The sequence below is a fragment of the Notolepis coatsorum genome, assembly GCF_963971535.1.
Source record: "Notolepis coatsorum genome assembly, chromosome: 5".
Taxonomy (NCBI): Eukaryota; Metazoa; Chordata; class Actinopteri; order Aulopiformes; family Paralepididae; genus Notolepis; species Notolepis coatsorum.
Window position 1 is genome coordinate 77,683,561 of NC_140169.1, and position 22,083 is coordinate 77,705,643.

The 22,083-nt window shown below is 43.0% G+C and overlaps 1 protein-coding gene across 1 annotated transcript; it reads right to left on the reverse strand.

Moving 5' to 3' along the window:
- Nucleotides 1-901: 901 nt before the first annotated feature.
- rps12 (ribosomal protein S12) lies at nt 902-10,340 on the reverse strand. Its single transcript, XM_084314957.1, has 6 exons — nt 10,266-10,340; nt 10,089-10,141; nt 9,317-9,448; nt 6,610-6,712; nt 2,271-2,372; nt 902-992 (listed from the first exon to the last, which is right to left on the reverse strand). The coding sequence occupies exons 2-6, from the start codon at nt 10,103-10,105 to the stop codon at nt 930-932; spliced, it is 417 nt and encodes a 138-aa protein (XP_084171083.1). The 5' UTR covers nt 10,106-10,141; nt 10,266-10,340; the 3' UTR covers nt 902-929.
- Nucleotides 10,341-22,083: the final 11,743 nt, after the last annotated feature.

Here is a 22,083-nt window from a genome sequence, read left to right on the forward strand (position 1 = left end):
AAGCCGCCTATTCTCGGTTCTTGCCCCACAATGGTGGAATGAACTACCCAACACAGTTAGGACAGCCGAAACCCGAAACCCGTCCAATCTTTCAACGTCGACTAAAGACTCACTTCTTCAACCATTATCTGAAATGAAAAAAATAACAATCTAACTAACCTTACGGTCACGCACTTGTCCTAATAAACTAACCTACACTGTAGCACTCACTTTGATGAACATTGTTACTCAGCTGATAAGAGTTGTGCCCTTCCTGATGAAGACTGTCGTACAGAACTTGTAAATCGCTTTGGATAAAGGAGTCAGCTAAATGACTAAAATGTAAATGTAAACTCCCAGATTCTGGAGGTAGTCTCCGATAAACGCCGCTCTGTGGGGGCGAGCGTTGTCATCTTGGAGGATGCACAGTAAATTTTACTCAAACTGAGTAAATTTTACTCACTTGGGCTCAAATGGACTCAGTTTGAATAAAATTTACTCTGCGAAATTTACTGTGTGGAGTCCGGTCCCAGACTGGAGACTTGCCACTGGCAGGTGCGGAACAGTGACCACAGCTCAGCGTAGGAAGGTCCGGTCGAGGTCAGTATCTGAGGAGGGGCCAGGCTGTGTGTGTGTGTGGTTCCACAGGTCCGGTCGAGGTCCATCTCTGAGGAGGTGCCAGGCTGTGTGTGGTTCCACACGCTAATGAGGCTCCGGATTGTTAAATTGCCAATAAGTCTGGTTTCTTCCTCGTTACGATACTTCCATCATCCAATCCACCAAACAAGTCAATAGCAACTGCAGAATAAGCTGTTTGAATAAGATTTGGCAAATGTTTTATTCCCAACCTATTTCACAAAATAAATCCATGAGAATCAGTTGATACATATAAATAAAAATATAAAAAAAACAGTACAGTAGCTCAGTTTCCACGTGTTTTTATTGACACCTCATTTCTTGGCTTTGAAGTATTCCTCAATCACGTCCTTGGCTTGAGACTCCTTGCCATAGTCCTGCAGACAGAATAATTATATCCCATTAGAATAGAAAGGTGAGGACAGGGGTCACATTACTAATTATTATATAATAATTCTCAAACTGGGGGTTTGCTTCCCTCAGGGGGCAGCGGTTTTTAGTGCATGTGCTAAGATGCATCCCAATTTAAGGGCCACGAATTAAAAGAAAGAAATGCACTGGTGTAAAGGTTAGAGAGAAATGGGCTTTGTGACCGAAGGTCACCGTTTTTAAAGTCAAAATCAGCTGGAAGATCTGGGTGTGGACCAGCCTAGCTCTGGCCTCCATCCACAGGGTCCAGGTGCCCCTTGAACACTGCAGCTCCCAGGTGAGAGCGCAAGACCCTTTCTGCAGCCACTCCCCCAGGCTGCTGCTGTAAGGTTCTTAAAAAAGGTGCTATATATAACATTCAGCCACTAGATGTCACACTAGAACATCAGCATGTCATTTATCCAATCATGTGCATTCCACGTGGGGAAATGGGAGTAGGGAGGGGACACATGCCTGCAATACATAAACAATTAATTTAGGACCTGCAATTTTTATTTATTATAAATTCATTCATATGTCAATACTTTTGGGGGATGCATTCTATGGATGTATTCTACAAATGGATATATTTCAGACTTCCTCAGCCAGTCTTTCAATTTGGTCGATGTTTGTAATGTAGCCAATCACAGCTCTGCAATTGACTATATACATTTTTGGCCACATGTAGGCCTCGCCAGTAGGCTTGCGGGAGCACAGTATTCCACATCCAATAAAGAGATGTAGCGCTGACCTGAATGCTTGCAGCTTCAATCACGGCCATGGTAATAGTTGCCAAAACCATTAGAATGTTTTTTATTTTATATAAACAACTCCAAAAACATGCCTACATCAGCCTAACAAATAGCTTAGATATAATTCAACATTCATTTTGAAAATCACTTCAGGGACGAGGACATTAAGTCATGAGAACTTTAAGAAAAAACTACCCTACCACATTTAACCAGCGCAAAGCCTTCAAGAGATAGTTAATTTTGTGCCAAACAACAACATTTCATTTGTGAGAGAGTGCCAAGTGAAATGTAGCCATTCTTAGGGACCCCAGACACCACGGCAGGTGACGGGGCTCGTGCCCTGGCTGTCAATCTAGCCAGAGTTAATAAACAGCAGCTGCACGGCACAGAGCACAGCACCTGCACTTGACTGGCCTAGAAATGTAAAGGAACAGGAAGTCTACAAAAATCCAGATAGAATCCCAACATTCTACCAGTGTCATTAAACACAGTTACCTTGATCACGACACAGCTGCAGCCCACCACCTTGCGGGGTTTGCCCTCACGGTCGATCTTGCACAGACCGACCCACTCGCCGAGCTTCTTGTTGTCGTCGACCTTGAATGAAGATTAGTAAATAAAAGTCAACAAATTGAGCCAAATTGTTTGTCCCGCTAACTTAACACATTTTGGGCGCCAAAAACGCGAAAAAAGTGTTATTGCCCGCCATGTGTTGACCACCAACATCGCTGTACAGCGTTTGAGATCAATATTTCATTTTTTCGCCATGGCATTCATAATTCATCAACCCACCCCGTGCTGCAGCTGGACCCTAAATGGGACTGCAACGGCTCAATACCGCTGCCTGGTGGATGGTCGGGCGAGTTACTATCCCCAAAACCGGATGTTGTCATCGGTGCGTCGAGGAAATTCCTCCGGCAGTCACATCTCGCTACGGGACTCCTGACAAACACTATAGTACATATGAATCACTGCCATAACGCAATAATCAATGATTTTGAGTGTTTATTGCACCATACCAACCGGAAATGGATATAGGCGATCGGCGTTGAATAATTGGGATCCTTCTCCTCCAGTATCATTGGCGCACGGTAAGAGGACACCAACGTTATTTTCAACCCGATTGTGCGTTTCCTTGTTTGCAATCAGTCTGATCAATATATCAACCCATACTAAATAAAGCCGTTACTTACGATCAAGGAATTATAAACGACCCCCCCCCTTCCTCCACGCATGATGAAGCACAATGTATACCGATCATATACATTTGAATTTTTTTATATAGTGTGTATGGGAAAGAAACGCCAATCGATAATCTATCATATGCGTCAGGGCCTATAACTAGCGTTTTTGGAATTACAGCAGAAAAGATTAAAAACACTTATATTCTAGAAGGTATTAACACAACAATGTATGAAAGAAAAAGTATAACGTTCCCACATCCTGAACGATAGACAATCGATGTTGAATGGGCCATAGTAATATCAATATAGCAATACAATTTAAAAAGTTATAGCCCTGCAAAGAAGGTAAACATCTCCATAGGGTTATAGTGCTGGCAGACTGGCTATATTGATGGATATAACCTATGGCGGGGAATGTGTTAAAAATAAACTGCATCAACTTTCCAATAAGATGTTTCTGGGGCCAAGCTTCCTGCATTGGCTGAGGCTCTGGTCTTTTCAACATGCCTCAGTCCCGTTTTAATCAGGGTTCCCACAGATGTCGCAAAATGAAAGTCAAGGACTTTGAAGTACCTTTCCAAGCATTATTTTTCATTTTAAAAAGGGCATTTAAGGATACAATTCAAAATGCAGTTATATACAATTAGTTAAACGTTAAATAAAAAAAATGTATTTCTTGATTCAGAACAATTGTCATGGATGAACAAAACGTTAAACGCGAATGGTTGATTTGAATTTCAAGCACCATGTTAAAAAAAATGCGCCGTTTAAGGAATTCCAGACCTCGACTTTTGTCAAATCAAGCACTTCAAGGGCCTTGTGAGAACCCCGTTTAATAGATCCGTCGTAAAAAAATATATGTTGGGGTACGCGTTCTGAAGGAGTGTTTGGCCGCGGACATGAATAATATGCGTCCCACTTAACACTTTGAGTGCCAGCCACGACATGTCGTTATTTCATGCCCCCCGTTGAGTGCCGACGCCGCTAATTGTCGTATTTTTTTTATTAGCGATCTTAATTCATATTTCATCAACCGAGTCTCCCGTTGGTACAGCAGCCCCTCTAGGAGCTCCGATGGGAAAAAACCGCCCCCTATCGTTTATCCCTGTGTAACTGCAGGCCATTCGATTACACTGGTGGATCTGTGGGGGGGGGAGCCATCATCATAGAGTCTGATGAGAGAAGTGATCGCGAGATGGAAAGCAGCCTGGAATATATATTTACAGCAGCCAATCAATCAATCAACACGATCGATATTTGGAATGGCGATCAGGAATTGGAATAATCTTTTTGGAAAACATCTGATCTAAAGTAAGGAGTCTATGTTACCAGTTTTAGGATCAATCAAATTTATTTATATAGAACCTTTAAACATGATGCTTGTCGACCAAAGTGCTTCACATAGCTAAGCTAAGAACAAAGAAAAGTATAAAATGAACAGAAAAATTAAATCAGATCAACGGATAGACAAAGGAAAAAAAGAACACCACGTCAACAAGTAAGGCAAGAATCAAAGTGAGTCAGGGAAGGCCAGGCGATATAGGTGGGTTTTGAGTTTTGATTTAAAAGACTCGATGGAGGGGGCAGATTTAATGGACATGGGGATGCTGTTCCAGAGGTCAGGGGCTGCGACCGCAAAAGCACATTCCCCCCCTAGACTTGAAGTTAGACCTACGGGTGGTTAGGAGACCCTTATCAGCCGATCTGAGGGCCCTGGCGTTGGTATAGGGGTGAGGAGGTCTGCTAGGTAAGCAGGGGCCTTACCATTTAGGGCTTTGTAAACCAATAAAAGGACCTTGAAGTCTATTCTAAAGCGCACGGGGAGCCAGTGGAGGGAGGCAAGTACAGGGGTGATGTGAGCTCTCTTCCGGGTACCTGTGAGCAGTCTAGCAGCAGCGTTTTGGGAGAGTTGTAGACGGGCTATGGTGGATTTATTTAGCCCCAGGTACAGGGAGTTACAGTAGTCTAAGCGTGAGGATATGAAGGCGTGAATTACTCTTTCCAGGTCTGAGGGGGAGAATTGATCCTGGCTATGGACCGGAGCTGGAAAAAGCACCCATTCACCACCGAGTTTACCTGCCTATTGAAGGAAAACTAGTGGTCAAAGAGCACACCCAGGTTTTTAACAAAGGGCTTGACTAGGGGAGACAGGTTACCCAGGCTGCTGGCAATGACACTGGTTTGGTTCGGAGGGCCGAAAAGGAGGATTTCACACTTTGACTGATGAGCTGTAGAAAATTGTGTGCCATCCAGCATTTGATGTCGTCTAGGCAGGAATGAAGACTGTCGAGATTGTTTATATTGTTGGGTTTAATCAGAGCTGTTTTCACTGAGATAACAGCATGTCCCGTATGTGTATATGCGTGTGCTGTTGAGGAAATATTTCTCAGCTCGCTTCTATAGCGTGCATAAGTACACATTATGTCATATACCGTAATTTTCGCACTATAAGCCGCACCTGAATATAAACCACAGCAGCTAAATTGAATGTGTACATATATAAGCCGCACTAGACTATAAGCCGCAGGTGTTTTAATGTTTAATTACCATATGTAATTAGCATTGGGACACAATACTGTCGGACAAATAAGTAAGGGATAACGAGGTCATTGTGGCAAAATAATTGACCGACACGGAGTTTAGAATACCGAGGCGCAGCGCCGAGGTGTTTTAAACGTCAGTGAAGGTCAATTATTTTGCCACAATGATAGAGTATAGCTATACATTATCCCGCTTATTACATGGCTAACTTACTAACAAATATACCTAATTCATTGTACACCATCGACAAGACGAGATCAAATGAAGACGCAGTTGTTCTGTGGCTCTGTCAGCCCAAATAAAGTGATTATTATTATCGGCAGTCGGCAGGTCTGTGGTCTGATTGCACTGATGACTGAGTGCAGCTGTGCATATGCTGAGCAGCACTGATACAGTGTTGTAGTCGGCTTGATTGCAAACAGCTGCGCACAGCGGTCATTATTGCTTGGCAGAGGTCCGTTATCGTGTGATAACGGACCTCTGACGCGCGCTATTGACCAATCACAAGCAAGCATTTCGGCGATTGTGAAAACGCCATGTAATAACAAGAATTAACTAATTTACAAGTTGTATTAAGTTTAGCAAATAAGGGAACAGATAAATAACATTTCAATGCAGTCAAAAAAGCAATATTTAGATTTTTACATTTTTGGGTTTAGTCACGGCGAGTCACATATAAGCCGCACCGTTATATAAGCCGCAGGGTCGAGAAATGGGGGGGGAAAAGGCGCGGCTTATAGTCAGGGAATTACGGTACTATCGATAATCTAGCGTTTCATAAATAGGCCGACAAATGACAACGTGTCGTGTATTAGAGAATATTCCAATAAATGCCGTTTATGACAGAATCTTTCTATTTTCCTGAAATTTGAGAAAATAGCTTTTCGAAATGCTATAAAAAGGATATGAACCGATTAAAAAACAATCAGTTTCGACAATGTTGACTGCAAACAAGTCATTGATAAGCGACGGGCAGATTAGACACATTGCCATAATTTAGAACATAGATTATGCGCTTTTAACGCCATCATTGAAGTGGGTGGCGGCATTCAAGGGGGTAAAAAGGAAAAACACGGCCGGCACTGAAAGTGTTAAAACAACTGAATTACCTTGATCAGGTTGATCTGATGCTCCGCACAGAGGGCCTCCACCAGCTTCACGTACATGGGTTCGTCACAGTTGGCCGCAAGGACGCAGAGGTGGGCCTGGCGCCTGAAAGGACGAGGACAGGTAAACAACTTCCACCAAGAGCCATCCATGCAATGATTCAACTTAAAGACACTGCCACCCTAGGAACCATGCATAAAAATGTACTTAAAAACCACACTTGTCCAAAGCCTAGTGCTGACCTGAATGCTTCACAGCTTCAAATCGCAGCCAAATTTATTTTGTATAAACTACTCCAAAAATATACAGTAATTCAACATAAATTTTGAAAATCACTTCTCAGAGACAAGGGCAATAAGTCATGAGAACCTACCCTACCACATTTACCCACCGCATTCAGGCAACCGACCGAGCCTTCAAGAGATAGTCAATTGTGCCAAACAACGCCAACATTTCATTTGAGAGAGTGCCAAGTGAAATGTAGCCATTCTTAGGGACCCCAGACACCACGGCAGGTGACGGGGCTCGTGCCCTGGCTGTCAATCTAGCCAGAGTTAATAAACAGCAGCTGCACGGCACAGAGCACAGCACCTGCACTTGACTGGCCTAGAAATGTAAAGGAACACACCAACATTATGGTGAACACACTTAACCCAGGGCTGAACACTGCGATGATATCGTCGCGAATTGCCCCTTTAATTGGCCGTTGCGATTGGTAAATATTATCTGGGGGCGGGCTTGAGAGTAGTGCTTTCAAGCCTTGGATTCGCATTTCACTCCTAAATTATCCAAGGCGTGTGATGACGCGATGCAGTCACTCACGCGAGCTGAGCAGTGAGCACTCAGCAGGTATGATCAGCGGGAACAATCGACTGAGCACTCACTCTGATAGACTGGCTGACTGTCTGATTGCTGACTGTCTGATTTAGCTATGAAGAAAAGTAAAGTTAGTATTGCTTCATATTTTCGACGCGTTGTTCGACCTCCTATAGTGAGCCGAACTGAACTCCGACACACGGAGAGCTGCGGGGTCTGCTCCTCCTCCAGCCCTCTCGCACCCGTGGCTGTTGTAAACACTGGGACCTCGGTGAGCCTGCCAGCCGGCTAGCTACTGATAGCTATCAACAAATGCTCCAGTAAGTCTAGTAGTGCATGATAGCTTGCGTTAGCTTTACTGTTCAAAACGAAACGTCCCATTAAACTAAATAGTTCAGATAGCTCCGTCCTGATATCAATGTCTTATAACACTGAGTCGATGCGTATTCGAGCTGAGGGCACGCTGAATATAGTCAATAGGGACCAGCTGCAGCGCCGGAGAATCCTGGCCGTAGCTGGAGGCTACAGTATAGGGCCCAGCTGCAGCTCCGGAGAATCCTGGCCGTAGCTGGAGGCTACTCAGTACACACAGACAGTGGAGCTGGTTGCATATAGCGAGCATTTAGACTTGTTGCGTGGTGGCGATGTCTCGCAGATAATACAACTACAAGTATGATTATATAATATATATATTTTATTAAAAAAAATTAAATAATTTTTTTTAAATCAAAAATAGATATAAATAATGGTAAAATTGTTATTTAAAAATGTGCCCCTAAAAAATATGTTTTGCCCCTAAATTTCTCATTTAGGGGCAAGTGTGCCCCTAGTGAAAAAGCTTAGCGTACAGCCCTGTAACCATTAAACTGCCACACGACAGCCGGTTAACCCTTCACTGTGACAATACAGAAGGTTAGCCCAACCGACGGCGATGCTCCATCATTAGCATAATTTAATTAGCTCCGCGGATGCAGAGCTAATGATGGAGCATCGCCGTCGGTTGTGCGATAGTAACGGGTCAGCCTTCTGTCGTGTGGCAGTGAAAGGGTTAACATCTCCATGGGTTAGTACACTCATTTGAGTAGTGGAAAAGGGGTAGGATTAAATAAGTATACTTCTTCCTACTCCTTTTCAAACATGTACTGTAAATTGAGTTACGTTTTGTTTGTCTATTCTCTTCTCATTTCTAGAGATCAATGATTTGTTTTGATTTTATATAGTTTGTATTTACATGTTTGAAATAAGATAAAAAGAAAGAAGCTCGCTAGCTTAGCACAAATGAATGCAAGCGGATACAGACCACTAGTCCATCTTAAAACGTCTAGCTTAAAACTCCGGGAGAGTCGTTTTTGGCCAACAGCTAGGCTAGCTGGTCCATATCCGCTTTCATTCATTTGTGTTAGGCTAGCTTGCTGCCAAATACACTTCTACTGAAGGCACAGAGGGGAAATGGTACCATTTCGTCCGACTCTTGGAGAAGCACATTTCCCATAATGTTAGTGTGTTCCTGTAAGTCAAGAGGATGGAGTCACAGCCACAAACACTCAGAAAGTTATCCAGTGATGGGAAACGGTTGTCAAACGTTTCCATGACACGCTTTATACAATGCTAGTCTGGAACACTGCATCAAGGCCTCTAGTAATTTGATCACCAGCATTCTAGTTCCATCTGATCACCAGCATTCTGGTTCCATCTAGTATTCCCATAAGTGCCCAATTCAAGATTCGATAGAAAAGGTCATTCCCATGTAACACAATTTCTACCTGAGGAACTCATTCACCCCTTGAAAAGTGCACAAGGCACCTCTACAAATCCACTGCCAGTCTCTTATGTTTTTGTATGGTCTGCTTTTCGACTTTGTTTTATATTATTATTGACTTGTAAAAAACACACTTGTCCAAAGCCTTGGCAGCCTCACGGATACCGCGAGCCAGACCGTCGTGGATGAGTGCGGTCTTGAGCACTTCGGGCAAGGCAGTGTTGACATCCATCACACCTCCAGCGGCGACAGCGGTAACGGCGACGCTGTGAGACAGACAGAGAGACAGACAGACAGGGAGAGAGACAGACAGACAGGGAGAGAGAGAGACAGACAGGGAGAGAGACAGACAGAACACAGGTGTGTTAAGTGGCTAGCTTGAGATGAAGAGCACAGGTTGCACTAACGTGGCGTCTCCAGCGTTGTCAGAAGAGGGATCTCACTCATAATTAGGAGTGAAGGGGTATCCGACAAAAGAAATCAATCATCATTCAGGCGCCAGAGGACTTGGTAGCTTAGTGTTATTATCATGATGCACGGCGTGCGAACAAGCTAACGGTGCACCAACTAGCATCATTGTACTACAGAGTACACGCTTCATAATAATAATAATACCACACAACCATTGGGTTTAACACCCAACTAGACTATTAGTAAACCATGTTCGCTTATTATGATATAGGAACATGTGAAAGCAATGTGTGTTGCATTGAATCAGAAAACGGACTGACAAGTTAACGTTAGTTAGATTAGCGTTAATGAGCATCAACTACCCGGAAGGTTTGGTATATATTATTATTATTATTATTATTATTATGTACCAACTAACGCATACGTTTAAATGACAAAACAGCAGTTTGCACAATGTGCGTCTCCTTTATAGGGAAATAAAATAGTCACGCTCACCCCCCTTCCTCGGCCATTGTAGATCAGAGATGATGGATGGTACACCTAAAATTCTGAAATAAGGACCAGATATGAAAGAGTAGTTATTAGCCATCGTAATAAAGTTACTGTGGTGAAATTATAAGGAAGGATGTTGGATAAATCCTTAAGATTGACATGGGAGATGAAGAAACGCACCCAAACGTCCTCTCTGAGAGCGGGTAAAGAGGACGTCATCAGTCGGCGACATTGCTTTATGTCCGAAAGGCCCCCAAATGCTCCATGAAAAGGGCGCCCTTTGTACTGCCTGTCGATTTATTACAATGAAAGAATGGCTCATATAGAACCATTGATAAAACAATAGATGCGACATATAACGTCACGAATCATGGGCTGACATAGAGGTATTTACTTATAAAAACACAATAAAAGCATGATAAAAAATAATAGTTTAAAAGATAAAAATAATACAATATGAATGTCACATAGTTTTTTACACAGCTGGACTGACGAGATCCAACCATTCTTCTCTGCTTCATCAACATTGCTGTAACTTGCATCGCCTATTTATAATTTTGCCCAATAGTGATGAAAAAACTACTACATTAGGCTATAGCCGATTTAATTGTTATTTGTTTGGGGTTTGATGTTTTTAATGGGGTGACAGTGGCTCAGGAGGTAGAGCAGTCGTCTGGCAATCCGGAGGTTCCGGGTTAGATTCCCGCTCCTCTTGGGCAGCGTGTCGATGTGTCCTTGAGCAAGACACTTAACCCCGAATTGCTCCCGATGAGCAGGTTGGCACCTTGCATGGTTTTGATTGACTGATTTAAAACGTTATTAACAGATTGCAGAAATGCAGAACACTCTACAAGCAAAACTGTACATTGGAATATTGACAAAAACCTACTTGGTAATTTAGTGTACATTGGAGGGGGTTGGGTTAGGACATTTACAGGGGCCAGTTTCGAATTGCAGCCTCCCGTAGGTGTTCTTTGAGAGTGTTTTTTAAAGTGGGTAGTGATTCACATTCCTTTACAGCTTTGGGTAGGGCGTTCCACATTGATGTGGCATAATTGCGAAACGTGTTTAGTCCCTTGTTTGAGTCGAATCTGGGTTTAACATGATTTGTGGAGCTCCCTCTGGTGTTGTGATTGTGGTATTCACTGACCTTTGGGAAGTATTTTGACATGTACATTGGTATCTTAGTTGTGTAGTGTATCTTGTAGATATTGTTTTGATCATGGAGTTTATGTCATTTCTTAGTCTGTTTCTTTCCAGTTTGAGTTCAGTCACGTGGGCTTGGAGTTCACTGCTCGTGCTTTTGGTAAGCTTTACTTTTACGAAACTCAGAGCATTTTTTGTCTCTGGTTTTCATAGCGGTCAGTATTTCGGAGTGCATCCACGGCTCAGTGCGATTTTTTACCCTGGTGGTTCTTAGGGGGGGCCATGTTGTTTAGTATTGTTGAAAATTTGGTTTTGAAACCAAGCCATGTTTCTTCAACCAGTGTACCATTGCGCTCATCTGACCAGTCCAGACTCTCCAGTTCAAGGTTAAAAGCCTCGCTAGAGTAGGTTTTTAGGTCTCTAGATGTGACTGTTTTGTGACAGCCAGCCTTTTGTTTTAGCTTTGCCTCCGCCGTCGGTGTGTGAATGGGTAATATGTAAGTAACCAATTGTAAAGCGCTTTGGATAAAAGCGCTATATAAAAAAGCAGCCATTTAATGGACCTTTACGTTTTGGCAGGTATATTTCATTTAATTGCAAACCTTTATTTAAAGTTGAAAGGCAACTGAGGTTTGCCTCATTTACAGTCACGTTGAGCGTGTCATGCACCTCCAAGCCTCCAGGCTCTCCGTCTCCTGTACCCCCTTGGTTTTCCCCACTCTGTCCTGGCCCCTCTCTCTGTGTCTCTGTCTCTGTCTCTGTCTGTCTCTCTCTCTCTCTCTCTCTCTCTCTCTCTCTCTCTCTCTCTCTCTCTCTCTCTCTCTCTCTCTCTCTCTCTCTCTCTCTCTCTCTCCCCCCTAAGTGCAGGCATGGCGTTAGTTCAGGTGTGTGGAGACCAGAAGAGCAGCTAATCGGCATCTGCTTGCTGATTGCTCTATCTATTTAGACCTGGCTCAGAAGTCATCATGCTGCCAGATCGTAACTTCTCGTATAACCAGTCACTGTATTTAGCGCTCGTTCTTGTGTCAGTCGGTCCTTTATCCGTTTGCCTTGTCTAAGTCTGTCTCGTCCTCCTTGCTCACAGTCTTCTACCTGGCTCCTCACCCTGTTCCCGTGTTCTGGATTTCCTGTGTTCTCAGAGTGCTACAGGGTACAGACAGGGTACAGACTTTAAAAACATAGGCAATTAAAAAACAAGGCATGAAGCATAAAAAAGGGATAAAACACACAAGGCAGTATAAGGTTAAAACTAAGGGAAGGCTTTCGTGAAGAGGTATGTTTTAAGTTCTCTTTTAAAGGAAGCAGTGGTCTGTGGTGCTCTGAGGTAGTCAGGGAGGGCATTCCACAGGCGAGGAGCAGCCGGGCAGAAGGCCCGGTCGCCTATGGTCCTGGGGTTGTATGACCCTCGCCTGCCCTCTTCTCCTAATGTACCTCCTGGTCTGTCTGAGAACCCGGCTATGACCTCCCGCTTGTCTGACTTCCCTTCTACTCGCCTACTCCCTGGACTGTGAGAACCCGGCCCCAGCTACGACCACAGCCAAAAACATGTGAATCCCTACCCACATTCAAAATAAAGTTTTCATTCATTCACTCCTGCTTGTGCTATGCGCCTACACTGTCTGAGAACCTGACTACTGTATTTCCCCCCTATATAATAATATACCCACTAGCTGTTTGGCTTTACTCTGATTCGTCATCGTCTCTGCCTTTTTATGTCTGCATCAGGGTCCCCCATTTTCAATTCATCATAACATTTATGACATACAGATATACAGTACTGTTTATTTACAGAGTTTCAAAAAGAGAATATATATATATTTGAGGGGGAGGAAACTGTACATTGGAGGGGGGGGGGGTTGGACATTTCCCGTAGGTGCTCTTTGAGAGCGGTTTTGAAGGTGGGTAGGGATTCACATTATTTTACGGCTGTGGGTAGGGCATTCCACATTGTTGTGGCATAATTGCAAACCGTGTTTAGTCCCTTGTTTGAGCTGAATCTGGGTTGCACATGATTTGTGGAACTCCCTCAGGTGTTGTGGGCGTGGTATTCACTGACCTTTGAGAAGTATTTCGACATGTACATAAATCAAATCAAATCAAATTTATTTATAAGGCCCGACAACACACGTTAATGTCCCCATGGGCCGTACAGGTCTTCTTTAAACAAGTCAAGAAGAAAACATAACAATAAGTCAAGAACAGAACAAGAACACCATAAGGTCCAAACATTTTTAGATGAATGCAAAAAAAATTCAAAATTAAAGAATGCAAGCACTCCCAGACATACCCCACGCGAAGGTAAGGAAAAACTCACTAAAACCTAACAATAGGGAAAAAAGCTCCACAGGCAGTGTGGAGGAGAGAAACCTTAGAAGGGCCATTCAAGGGGGGATCTCCCTTCTTAGATGTTGGTGATAGTAGTGTTGCAGACGGACAGTTGGTAAGCATGCACTCATGTGTGTAGTGAAACACAGAAGGGTACATGGGTACCTTAGTAGTGTATCTTGTAGACCAGGCCCATTGCAAGTTGCTGTACTCTGTCGTCTACTCTAAGCCATCCTAGGTTGTCAAAATAGGCAAGGGTGAGGTGGGTTCTAGGAGTAAGGTCCATTCATCGCCTTCCATTCTAACCTCCCCAGAGAGCAGTCGCATTTTTTATCTCTCCTCCCTGCCCTCCAAGGCCTCCTCTACCCTCCTCCCTGCAGCCGCCTTTATCTCCGTACACCAGCGCTGTCTTTCTGCTTCTCTCGACGGTGTGGACTCTAAGCTGCTATTAATAACGGTGTGGATCCCTAATTACAACTGCCTTACAACTGCCTCCTTGACGGTGTGGACATTCTACCCTTTCTTCAATATTCTTGACTTCCCACTCAGTCAATCAATGGATCAACTAGTAAGCTGGAGTTTTGCAGCAGTGGATCGAATCTTCTCTTCAAGAAAACAAAGTGCGACCGAACCATTATGTCCGATAGGGACATTCCAGGCCGGGTTTGCAATTGACAGTTGGAATAATTGGCGATCAATATGCCTATATTCTATTGAGATTGAAGATGTTGAGGATCTGTATCTCCTCGTCATCTTCCTGATCGGTTGGGGAGCGATCGCAATTTGGATTTGGATTTGCTGCCTTCAAGTAGTAGCAAGATTGGAAAATGCCCACATTGAATTGACAAAGCGGCTCGCTCAACATACAGCCGATGAACAATGTAGGGGTCAAATAATGTTGGGGGTCGCGCAGGACATTAGGACCGCGACAAAGAAGATGCAAGATCTGGATTAAATTAAAGCATTACAGGAATCATTGTAACCTGTTTCAACCCACCCCCCCCCCCCCCCCGCCACGTAACTCAAGTCTGTGGAAGAAAAGAAGGAATGTTTCGAGGTCAATGAAAGAGGCCGAGGAGAAGAAGTCAAGATAAGACCTGGTTTATGACGTCCGTACCCATCGCAACCAAGGACGGGACAGTATCTGACTGTCTGAAGATAAGATGGATGGCCCCCCCCCCCCCCCCCCCTCCCCATCCTCACGCAAACCTCCCCCCCACGAGCACGACTGGCGACGTGCACGGAAGGAGGGGTGGATCCCTCGACTGCCTCACACGCCCAAAACCCTAAGCCACTACCCTCTCCTTAACTCCCACCCCCCACTCTCCGCCCTCCCTCCCATCCCCCAAATTCCCTCCCCCGAGGGTGCTTCCTGAAGCTCACTGACTTTCGACATAAATGAACATTGTATCAACAAATGTGCTTTGTTTTGTATTAATTTAGGGTTTGTGCCATTATTATTATGCAAAGATAATAATTGTGATTAATTCTGTAATGAGTTGTGTGTTTCTAGCATCCTTGACACCCAAGGACAACGATGGAAATAAGTCAAGAGGCTTTTACGTTACTATCCTTGACAGCAATGTAAGCTGGATTAATGATCTGTTTATGTTGTGGAGTCTAAATAAAAACCTGAAACCTGAAGGTCAAGCAGTAGTCTGACCAGTTTGTTTTGTGATGTTTGTAGTGTTTTTAGTGCCTTTGAGGTGCAAACATAGTCGTAGTACGGTACCCTTGAATGAGTGCTCCTGTTAGAGTCTTCAGGGTATTCTTGTTTACCAGAGAGGAGATCCGGTACAAGAATCTTGTTCGTTGGTTGACTTTTTGATTACATTGGTTGCCATTTTGTCACAGGAAAGATTTGAAGATTTGCCTCTAGGATGGAACCCAGGTATGTAATTTCATCTTTCCTTGTGACAATGTTGTCACCCACTGTAACAGAGAAGCCATTGGCCTTGCTGAGGTTATTTGATCCGAAGAGAATGGACTCTGTTTTACCCAGGTGTAATGATAGTTTGTTATCAGCGAGCCAGGTGCAGATTCTGCCGAGTTCAGAGCTGAGGGCCATTTCAACCTGCAACTTGTCCTTGTCAGAGACCAGCAGGGCTGAGTCGTCTGCAAACAGGAACAAGTTGCAGTCACAAGCTGATGACATTTTATTTGCATGACTTAGGAACAGTAACGGTCCTTGTATGCTTCCTTGTGGAACACCACAGCTCACTGGGAGGGGGGGGGGGGGGGGGGGGGGGGTAGTGTACCGTTTACGTCCTCCACCATCTGTTCTCGCCCCTCCAGGTAGGATTGCATCCAGCTAACTGATGAACTATCAAAATCAATTGCTTTTAGCTTGTCAATCAGAATGGAGTGATTGACAGTGTCAAAAGCCTTTTGGAGGTCCAGCATGACCATGCCGCAGTATTTGCCTGAGTCCACCTCTTGTTTGATGTGGTCGTTCAAATAGAGAAGGCATGTGTCAGTGGAGTGGGATGTTCTGAAACCAGATTGGAATTCGTAGATTTTTATTTTTTTCTTGAGGTACTTTTCGACCTGTTCGTGGAATTTTTTTTCCATGACTTTCGAGATGGAGGTAAGAATAGAAACAGGGCGATTGTTGCCTGGGTCTAATTTGTGGCCTTTTTTGTGCAGGGGGGTCACTCTCGCAATTTTCTTTTGTATTTTATTTTTTTATAATTTTTTAAACAAACATATAAACAAACATGACAACACACGATAAGATATACAAGCATTATTAACAGTGCACATCCAATGAAATCACCATATAGTTAAATGTCTTATACAGAATATACCACCAATACCTGCTATCTAATACCCTACACATATGCTCCAGCTCGTACCCCCCCCTCCCGGACCCCCCATTGGATAATCCATCCATTATCCCTCGCTCCTAACCAGACACTACCATTATATGCTAGCTTTTATTTTCTCCACCACTTCTAACCACATTGTCATTTTGGATTCATTGAGACCCAAAATTCTTGCTGTAGATATTTCTTGATAAATCACATCGAGATATGTAATAATCCAGACCTTTCGGCACATTTTTTCCAGTTGGAACCATCGTGATGCTATCAGCTTTTTAGCCACTGTGATACCCGATAAAACCAATCTCTTTAGCTGTGGATGTACTGCATACTCGAAAACATCATTCAGCAGTAAGAGGGATGTACAGGTATATTCAGAGTTAAGAGATTTGATAATTGCTGGGTCACCTCTTTCCCGAATATCTTAACTGGTGGGCAGTCCCAGTACATGTGCATAAATGTCCCCTCGTCCCCATTTGTACATAAGGACTGGAGCATTTGAAGTCTTGTTTAAGACCAATTTTTTTCAGTCTTATAGGAGTCAAGTATGTCCTGTGAATATAGTTAAGATTTATTTGTTGATGGTCCGGGTTCCTTGATGTAAATCGAACATTTGCCCAGGCTTCTTGCCAATCAAAATCACTTTCCAGGTCTGGTATATCCCTCCTCCAGACGGAGTCTAGGTGGAGGGTTTCATACGAGGACGTTAGTAATTGATGATAAAAATCTGAAACAAAACCGCTCGATGTCTCTCTTTCATAGAAGAATTTGTGGTATCTGTGGTGTTCAATTGGTATCTTTAATGGAACACCGTGAGACTTCAAACATAACAATAACTGTGTGTAAAAAAAATGTGTGGACTTGGTGAGATTACATTTTTTGCGTATTTCTTCATAACTACAAAAACCCTGTTTGTTAAAAACATCACCTAATGAGTGTATGCCTTGCTTTTCCCATATAGGGAATCTTATAGGTCGTTTTCCAATCAAGAGTGCATTGTTATTGAATAAGGGAGTATGATTGTGCCATTTTTGTGGGTTAGGATATTTTTTTTGTGTTTCACGCCATATCCGGATCGCATGAGTAATTATGGGGCAACATTTCCGTTCGCATTGCTTAATTGATAATTTAGTGTATGCTATGTCCTTCAGTCTATGTGGGGCTACTATATTTTCTTCAAATTTTTTCCAGGATACTAATGCTTGGGGATCAAACCATGTTGTCAATGGTCTTAAAGTGTACGCCTTAAAATAGTGGAAAAAATCTGGAAATGCCATACCACCGTCTGCTTTGTTTCTCTGTGCGGTGGATCTTTTTATACGTGGTGGTTTGTTATTCCAAATAAATTTGTATGTGGAGGAGTGTAATTTTTTCCAGTAACCCTCTGGAGGGGGTAGCGGTAGCATTGAGCTGAAGAAGTTGATTCTAGGTAGTACGTCCATCTTAACTATTGATATCCGTGCCTGTACTGAGTTTTTAAGTTTTGACCACCTATCAAGGTCGTCTTTGATTTTGTTTTGGATTTTTGTGTAATTGTGCTTCACCGTTTGTCTTATGGTGGGGAATATTTCCACTCCCAAACATCTAAAGTGTTTTACCATAGGTATCTCTACTGGGAGGGTTACATTTTTTTTTGCAGGGGCGTTAAGTGGAAGGAAAGCTGACTTCGGCCAAATTATCTTGAATCCCGATAAATCTCCAAAGTCCACAATCAACTTGAGCAGATGGGACAATGTGGTGTTGGGGTTTTGCATGAACAGTATTACGCCGTCCGCATATATATTTACATTTACATTTACATTTAGTCATTTAGCTGACGCTTTTATCCAAAGCGACTTACAAGTTCTGTACGACAAGACAGCAAGAAGGGTACAACTCTATCAGCTGAGTAACAATGTTCATCAAGTGTTGCGTGTTACAGTGTAGGTTTATTAGGACAAGTGCATGACAGTAAGGTTAGTCAGGGTTAGATTTTTTTATTTATTTTTTAATCATTTCAGATAGTGGTTGAAGAAGTGAGTCTTTAGTCGACGGCGAAAGATTGGACGGGATTCGGCTGTCCTAACTGGGATGGGTAGTTCATTCCACCATTGTGGGGCAAGGACTGAGAATAGGCGGCTTCTCTTTGATGACCCTCCGGGAGCTTGGATAGGAGTAGGTCTGAGGCGGCCAGAAGATGCAGAGCGTAGGGGTCTTGAGGGTCTGTAGTTAGAGACCATTGACCGGAGGTAGGCGGGAGCGGTTCCCTTTGCTGCACGGTATGCTAGGTCGAGGGTGTAGTAAATTCCCACAGAACCCTACAATAATCTAAGGTTATTGTAGTACAGTACAATGAGATTGCTTATCTGGAAGGAGGAGAAAGGGATCATATTGATAGAATTGTTGATCTCTTCATCTGACTTAAAGCAGATGAAGAATTAAACGTGTAGCCAGACAAACCATGAACTATAGTCCAATTCAACATTTATTTGATCAGAGCCAGAGGCCAAGGTGAATAAGACAAAAGATTATCAGAGAACATTAACAGGGCTGTCTGTGTACAGAAATCACAATCAGGTTTGCATAATCAAACCCCAATATGTACAGAAACAGTCACTTGGTAACATAATTTGAACATACATTGACCATACTGCACACATTATACATGAGTAAATCTGGTTTCAGATATTAAGGATTACACTAAACTTAAACAACAAATGGTGTTTCCCATGTATTTACTCACATAAAATGCAAACAGCACAGCAGTCTCTCGATGGTGGAGGGGTGGAGCCACAGACCCCTGGGGTTGGTTTGGTCTGGGCTCTTGAACTACCATTTTGTGTCCCCTTATATACTATAATTTCTAGCCAATAATAGTACATTTTACTTAATACAGTTGGTCCAATCAGGCGTCTTCTGTGGGCGGTCTCCTGTGGGGGCTGGCAGCCCCCACCTCTGGGTTTCTCTGTGGGGGGGGCCGGCTACCCCCACCTCCTTGATCTCCTGTGTGTTCCTGTTGGGTCTTGTCTCACGGGTGGGGGCTGGCATGATGTCATCTGGTGGGGTGGTGTGAATACGCTTTGACCCTTTGGGCCATATTACCATACAGTACTAATCTGGTCACAGTAGGTGTGACCTTTGTCTGTTCAACTGTCTCTGTGTCTCGTTCCTCATTTAGCCCTGCAGCCACTTCTGCTAAACAGTATACAAGGCGTAATGTTATGGTTTCCTAATTATTCACACCTATTAATTATGAAATTCAACGTCAATATTACCACATTTCCCTACTTTGACGATTCTTATCGTCACATATGATATATTGACTTGATTTTCTATACATACTAACCATACATTTAAATAATAAAATTAATTTTTTTCCAAAATTAAAATTCATTTTTTCAAATTTTCTCCATTTTTTCTTTTTCCATTTTTCTTTGGTACATATCATCAATTAGCTTTTGCTCCTCAAGGCTCATAGCCAGAGGCCTACTTTTGAAACAACAACTTTTGAGCTTGTTGAACACAATAAAACAATTTAATCTAATCATTATACCTTTAAATAAAACACAATTTTTAAAAACCCATTTTTCTTAAGTTACAGCACTTTTGATTCCACATTCTTTCATAAGATCTGAGGAAGACACAGAAATTATTATTCATTTTTACATACATTTTGCTTTTTTCTCTTGTTAATTCCTTTTCCAAGACAGTACAATCACATTTGCATAATCAACCCAGTTGGTCTTTTCACCTCTCCCCCCTTTATGAACATACCATGGACATAATACCTACCACCTCGGCGCACAGTCGGGCAGGGAAGGCGGAGCATCACTCAAGGAAAAAAAATTTTCACCACCTCATTTTGGCCATAATCTACGCCTAATATTCTACCTATGTGCATGTGTTTAGTACTCCTGCGTTGTGTCATAATCTATACCAGTTGTTACCGTTCAGTCACCTCCCGTTCAACATACTAATCAAACACCACATCCCACAGAGGCCCTTGCTCAACTTCTCGCACAGTCTCTGACCGTTTTCGCCCCCCCTCCACCCCATGCTGGCCAGCCTCAGCTGTAGCCACTGTTTGTAGGTCTGTGACCTCGTCATATTTTGACCCATGACTGTATTTCCTTGGATCTACAGACGACTCTGTCAGCCTGGCGGTTTGTCCCAAACCTCTGGCCGCTGTTCTCGGGGCTATTTTGAAGGAGGGGCCAGCGTCCACAAGCGACCTCTCTCCATAATCCAACAATCTCCCACAGGAAATGACTGAACGGGTTCACACCATTGTGTCATAATCTAATGAAATGTATTCCTACACATCTTCCATGACTCCTCTACCTGTGACGGTCCGTCCTCCCCCCTCGACTGAAACTGCGAGGGAACAAAACACAAAACAAATTTTCTTTACATAACATGAAATATATTTCCAAGAGAAACCAAACGGCAATCATTATGCAAACGTGATGGGACCACTTAGCTCTTGTCGACACTCTGTTGACGTTTTCGACGCCACTTCCCCCAGCCTCCAGCTTTCTCCACTCACTCAGACCATAACAGAGAAATAAGAAACAAAAGGCAAATAATCAAAAAAAAACATTCCAACAGATGTGAAAGCAAATCAATGAAATTAACCAGCTCCAACCGCAGACCACCTCAATAGTTATTTAGAAAGAAAAGAAAAGAAATCTAAAACCCTACATCTAAACCCCATCACACCTGTCATTGTGATTCTGACACCTTTCAAGCCAGCACATTCACCCTCTACAGGCTCCATTCACACCCCTTCAGGCCACACAATCATAGATTAAAAATAGAAAAGAAATCTAAAAATCTAAATTCAATACCTCATCCATACAAAACATTCAAAAGAAATCAAATCAAATGAAAGTAATAAAAATAAACTCCTTCAGTAAAACAAATGATATGAAACAAATGATAAGCGACAATAATTCCCAGGTCTATTTGTGGTATAACCCAAGTGGTTTGATATCCTTCTTATCCTGATAGACAAGATAACAGCCTTACTACTCATTAACGTCATTATTGTCTTATTTTACTTAGATATGACTTATACTAAAAGTGGTCTGCTGGCTCACCCAGCTGACATCTGATCCCGACACAAGATCTAACATCCTGTCTATTGTTAGGCCTTACTAGATAACAGAATCGGTTTACGACGTCATCAACAGCCTCAATTATTCACTGAAATCAAAAGGACATAGACAAAAACAGACAACATCTCAATCTTCCACAGTCACTGATCTGCAAACACCATCGCTTTCAACATATATTACACATATCATAAACAAATACTTTTAAACTCTCTCTCATACACTCGTTAATCAACCACAGACAGACAAACAATGTTAGTTTGTTTCTCCCTTTCCTGCTCTTAACTTTTCTGCTCTCAACCTCAGGCTAATCCAGTACACACTTTCCTACCATACAGTTCTCACTGTATCTTCTACTCCTCACATCCAGAGGAAGTCTGGGAACCCCCTCAGCGATAGACCTCAAAACATACCCAGTGTCCTGAGAGCCTAAAGCTAATCCTTCTAATCAAATAGGTAGCCCTCCAATGTAATTAACCTCATCTGAACTGGCTATCCTAATTCAATTACTGTGCTCACTCCTCCATCAGCTGTGTTCTGCATCAGCTTTCCTGTCCACACCTTCTGCCACTATCTGGCCCCCGGCCCCTTACAACCACTCCCTGTCCTTTG

Bases quoted from the DNA above. Each gene is read 5' to 3' on its own strand.
- rps12 (XM_084314957.1), bottom strand. The intron at 6,713-9,316 runs GTGTGTTTTTTA...TCGTCCTTTCAG, and splicing joins GCTGCCAAGGCTTTGGACAA to GCGCCAGGCCCACCTCTGCG. The intron at 993-2,270 runs GTAACTGTGTTT...TTCTGTCTGCAG, and splicing joins GCAGCTGTGTCGTGATCAAG to GACTATGGCAAGGAGTCTCA.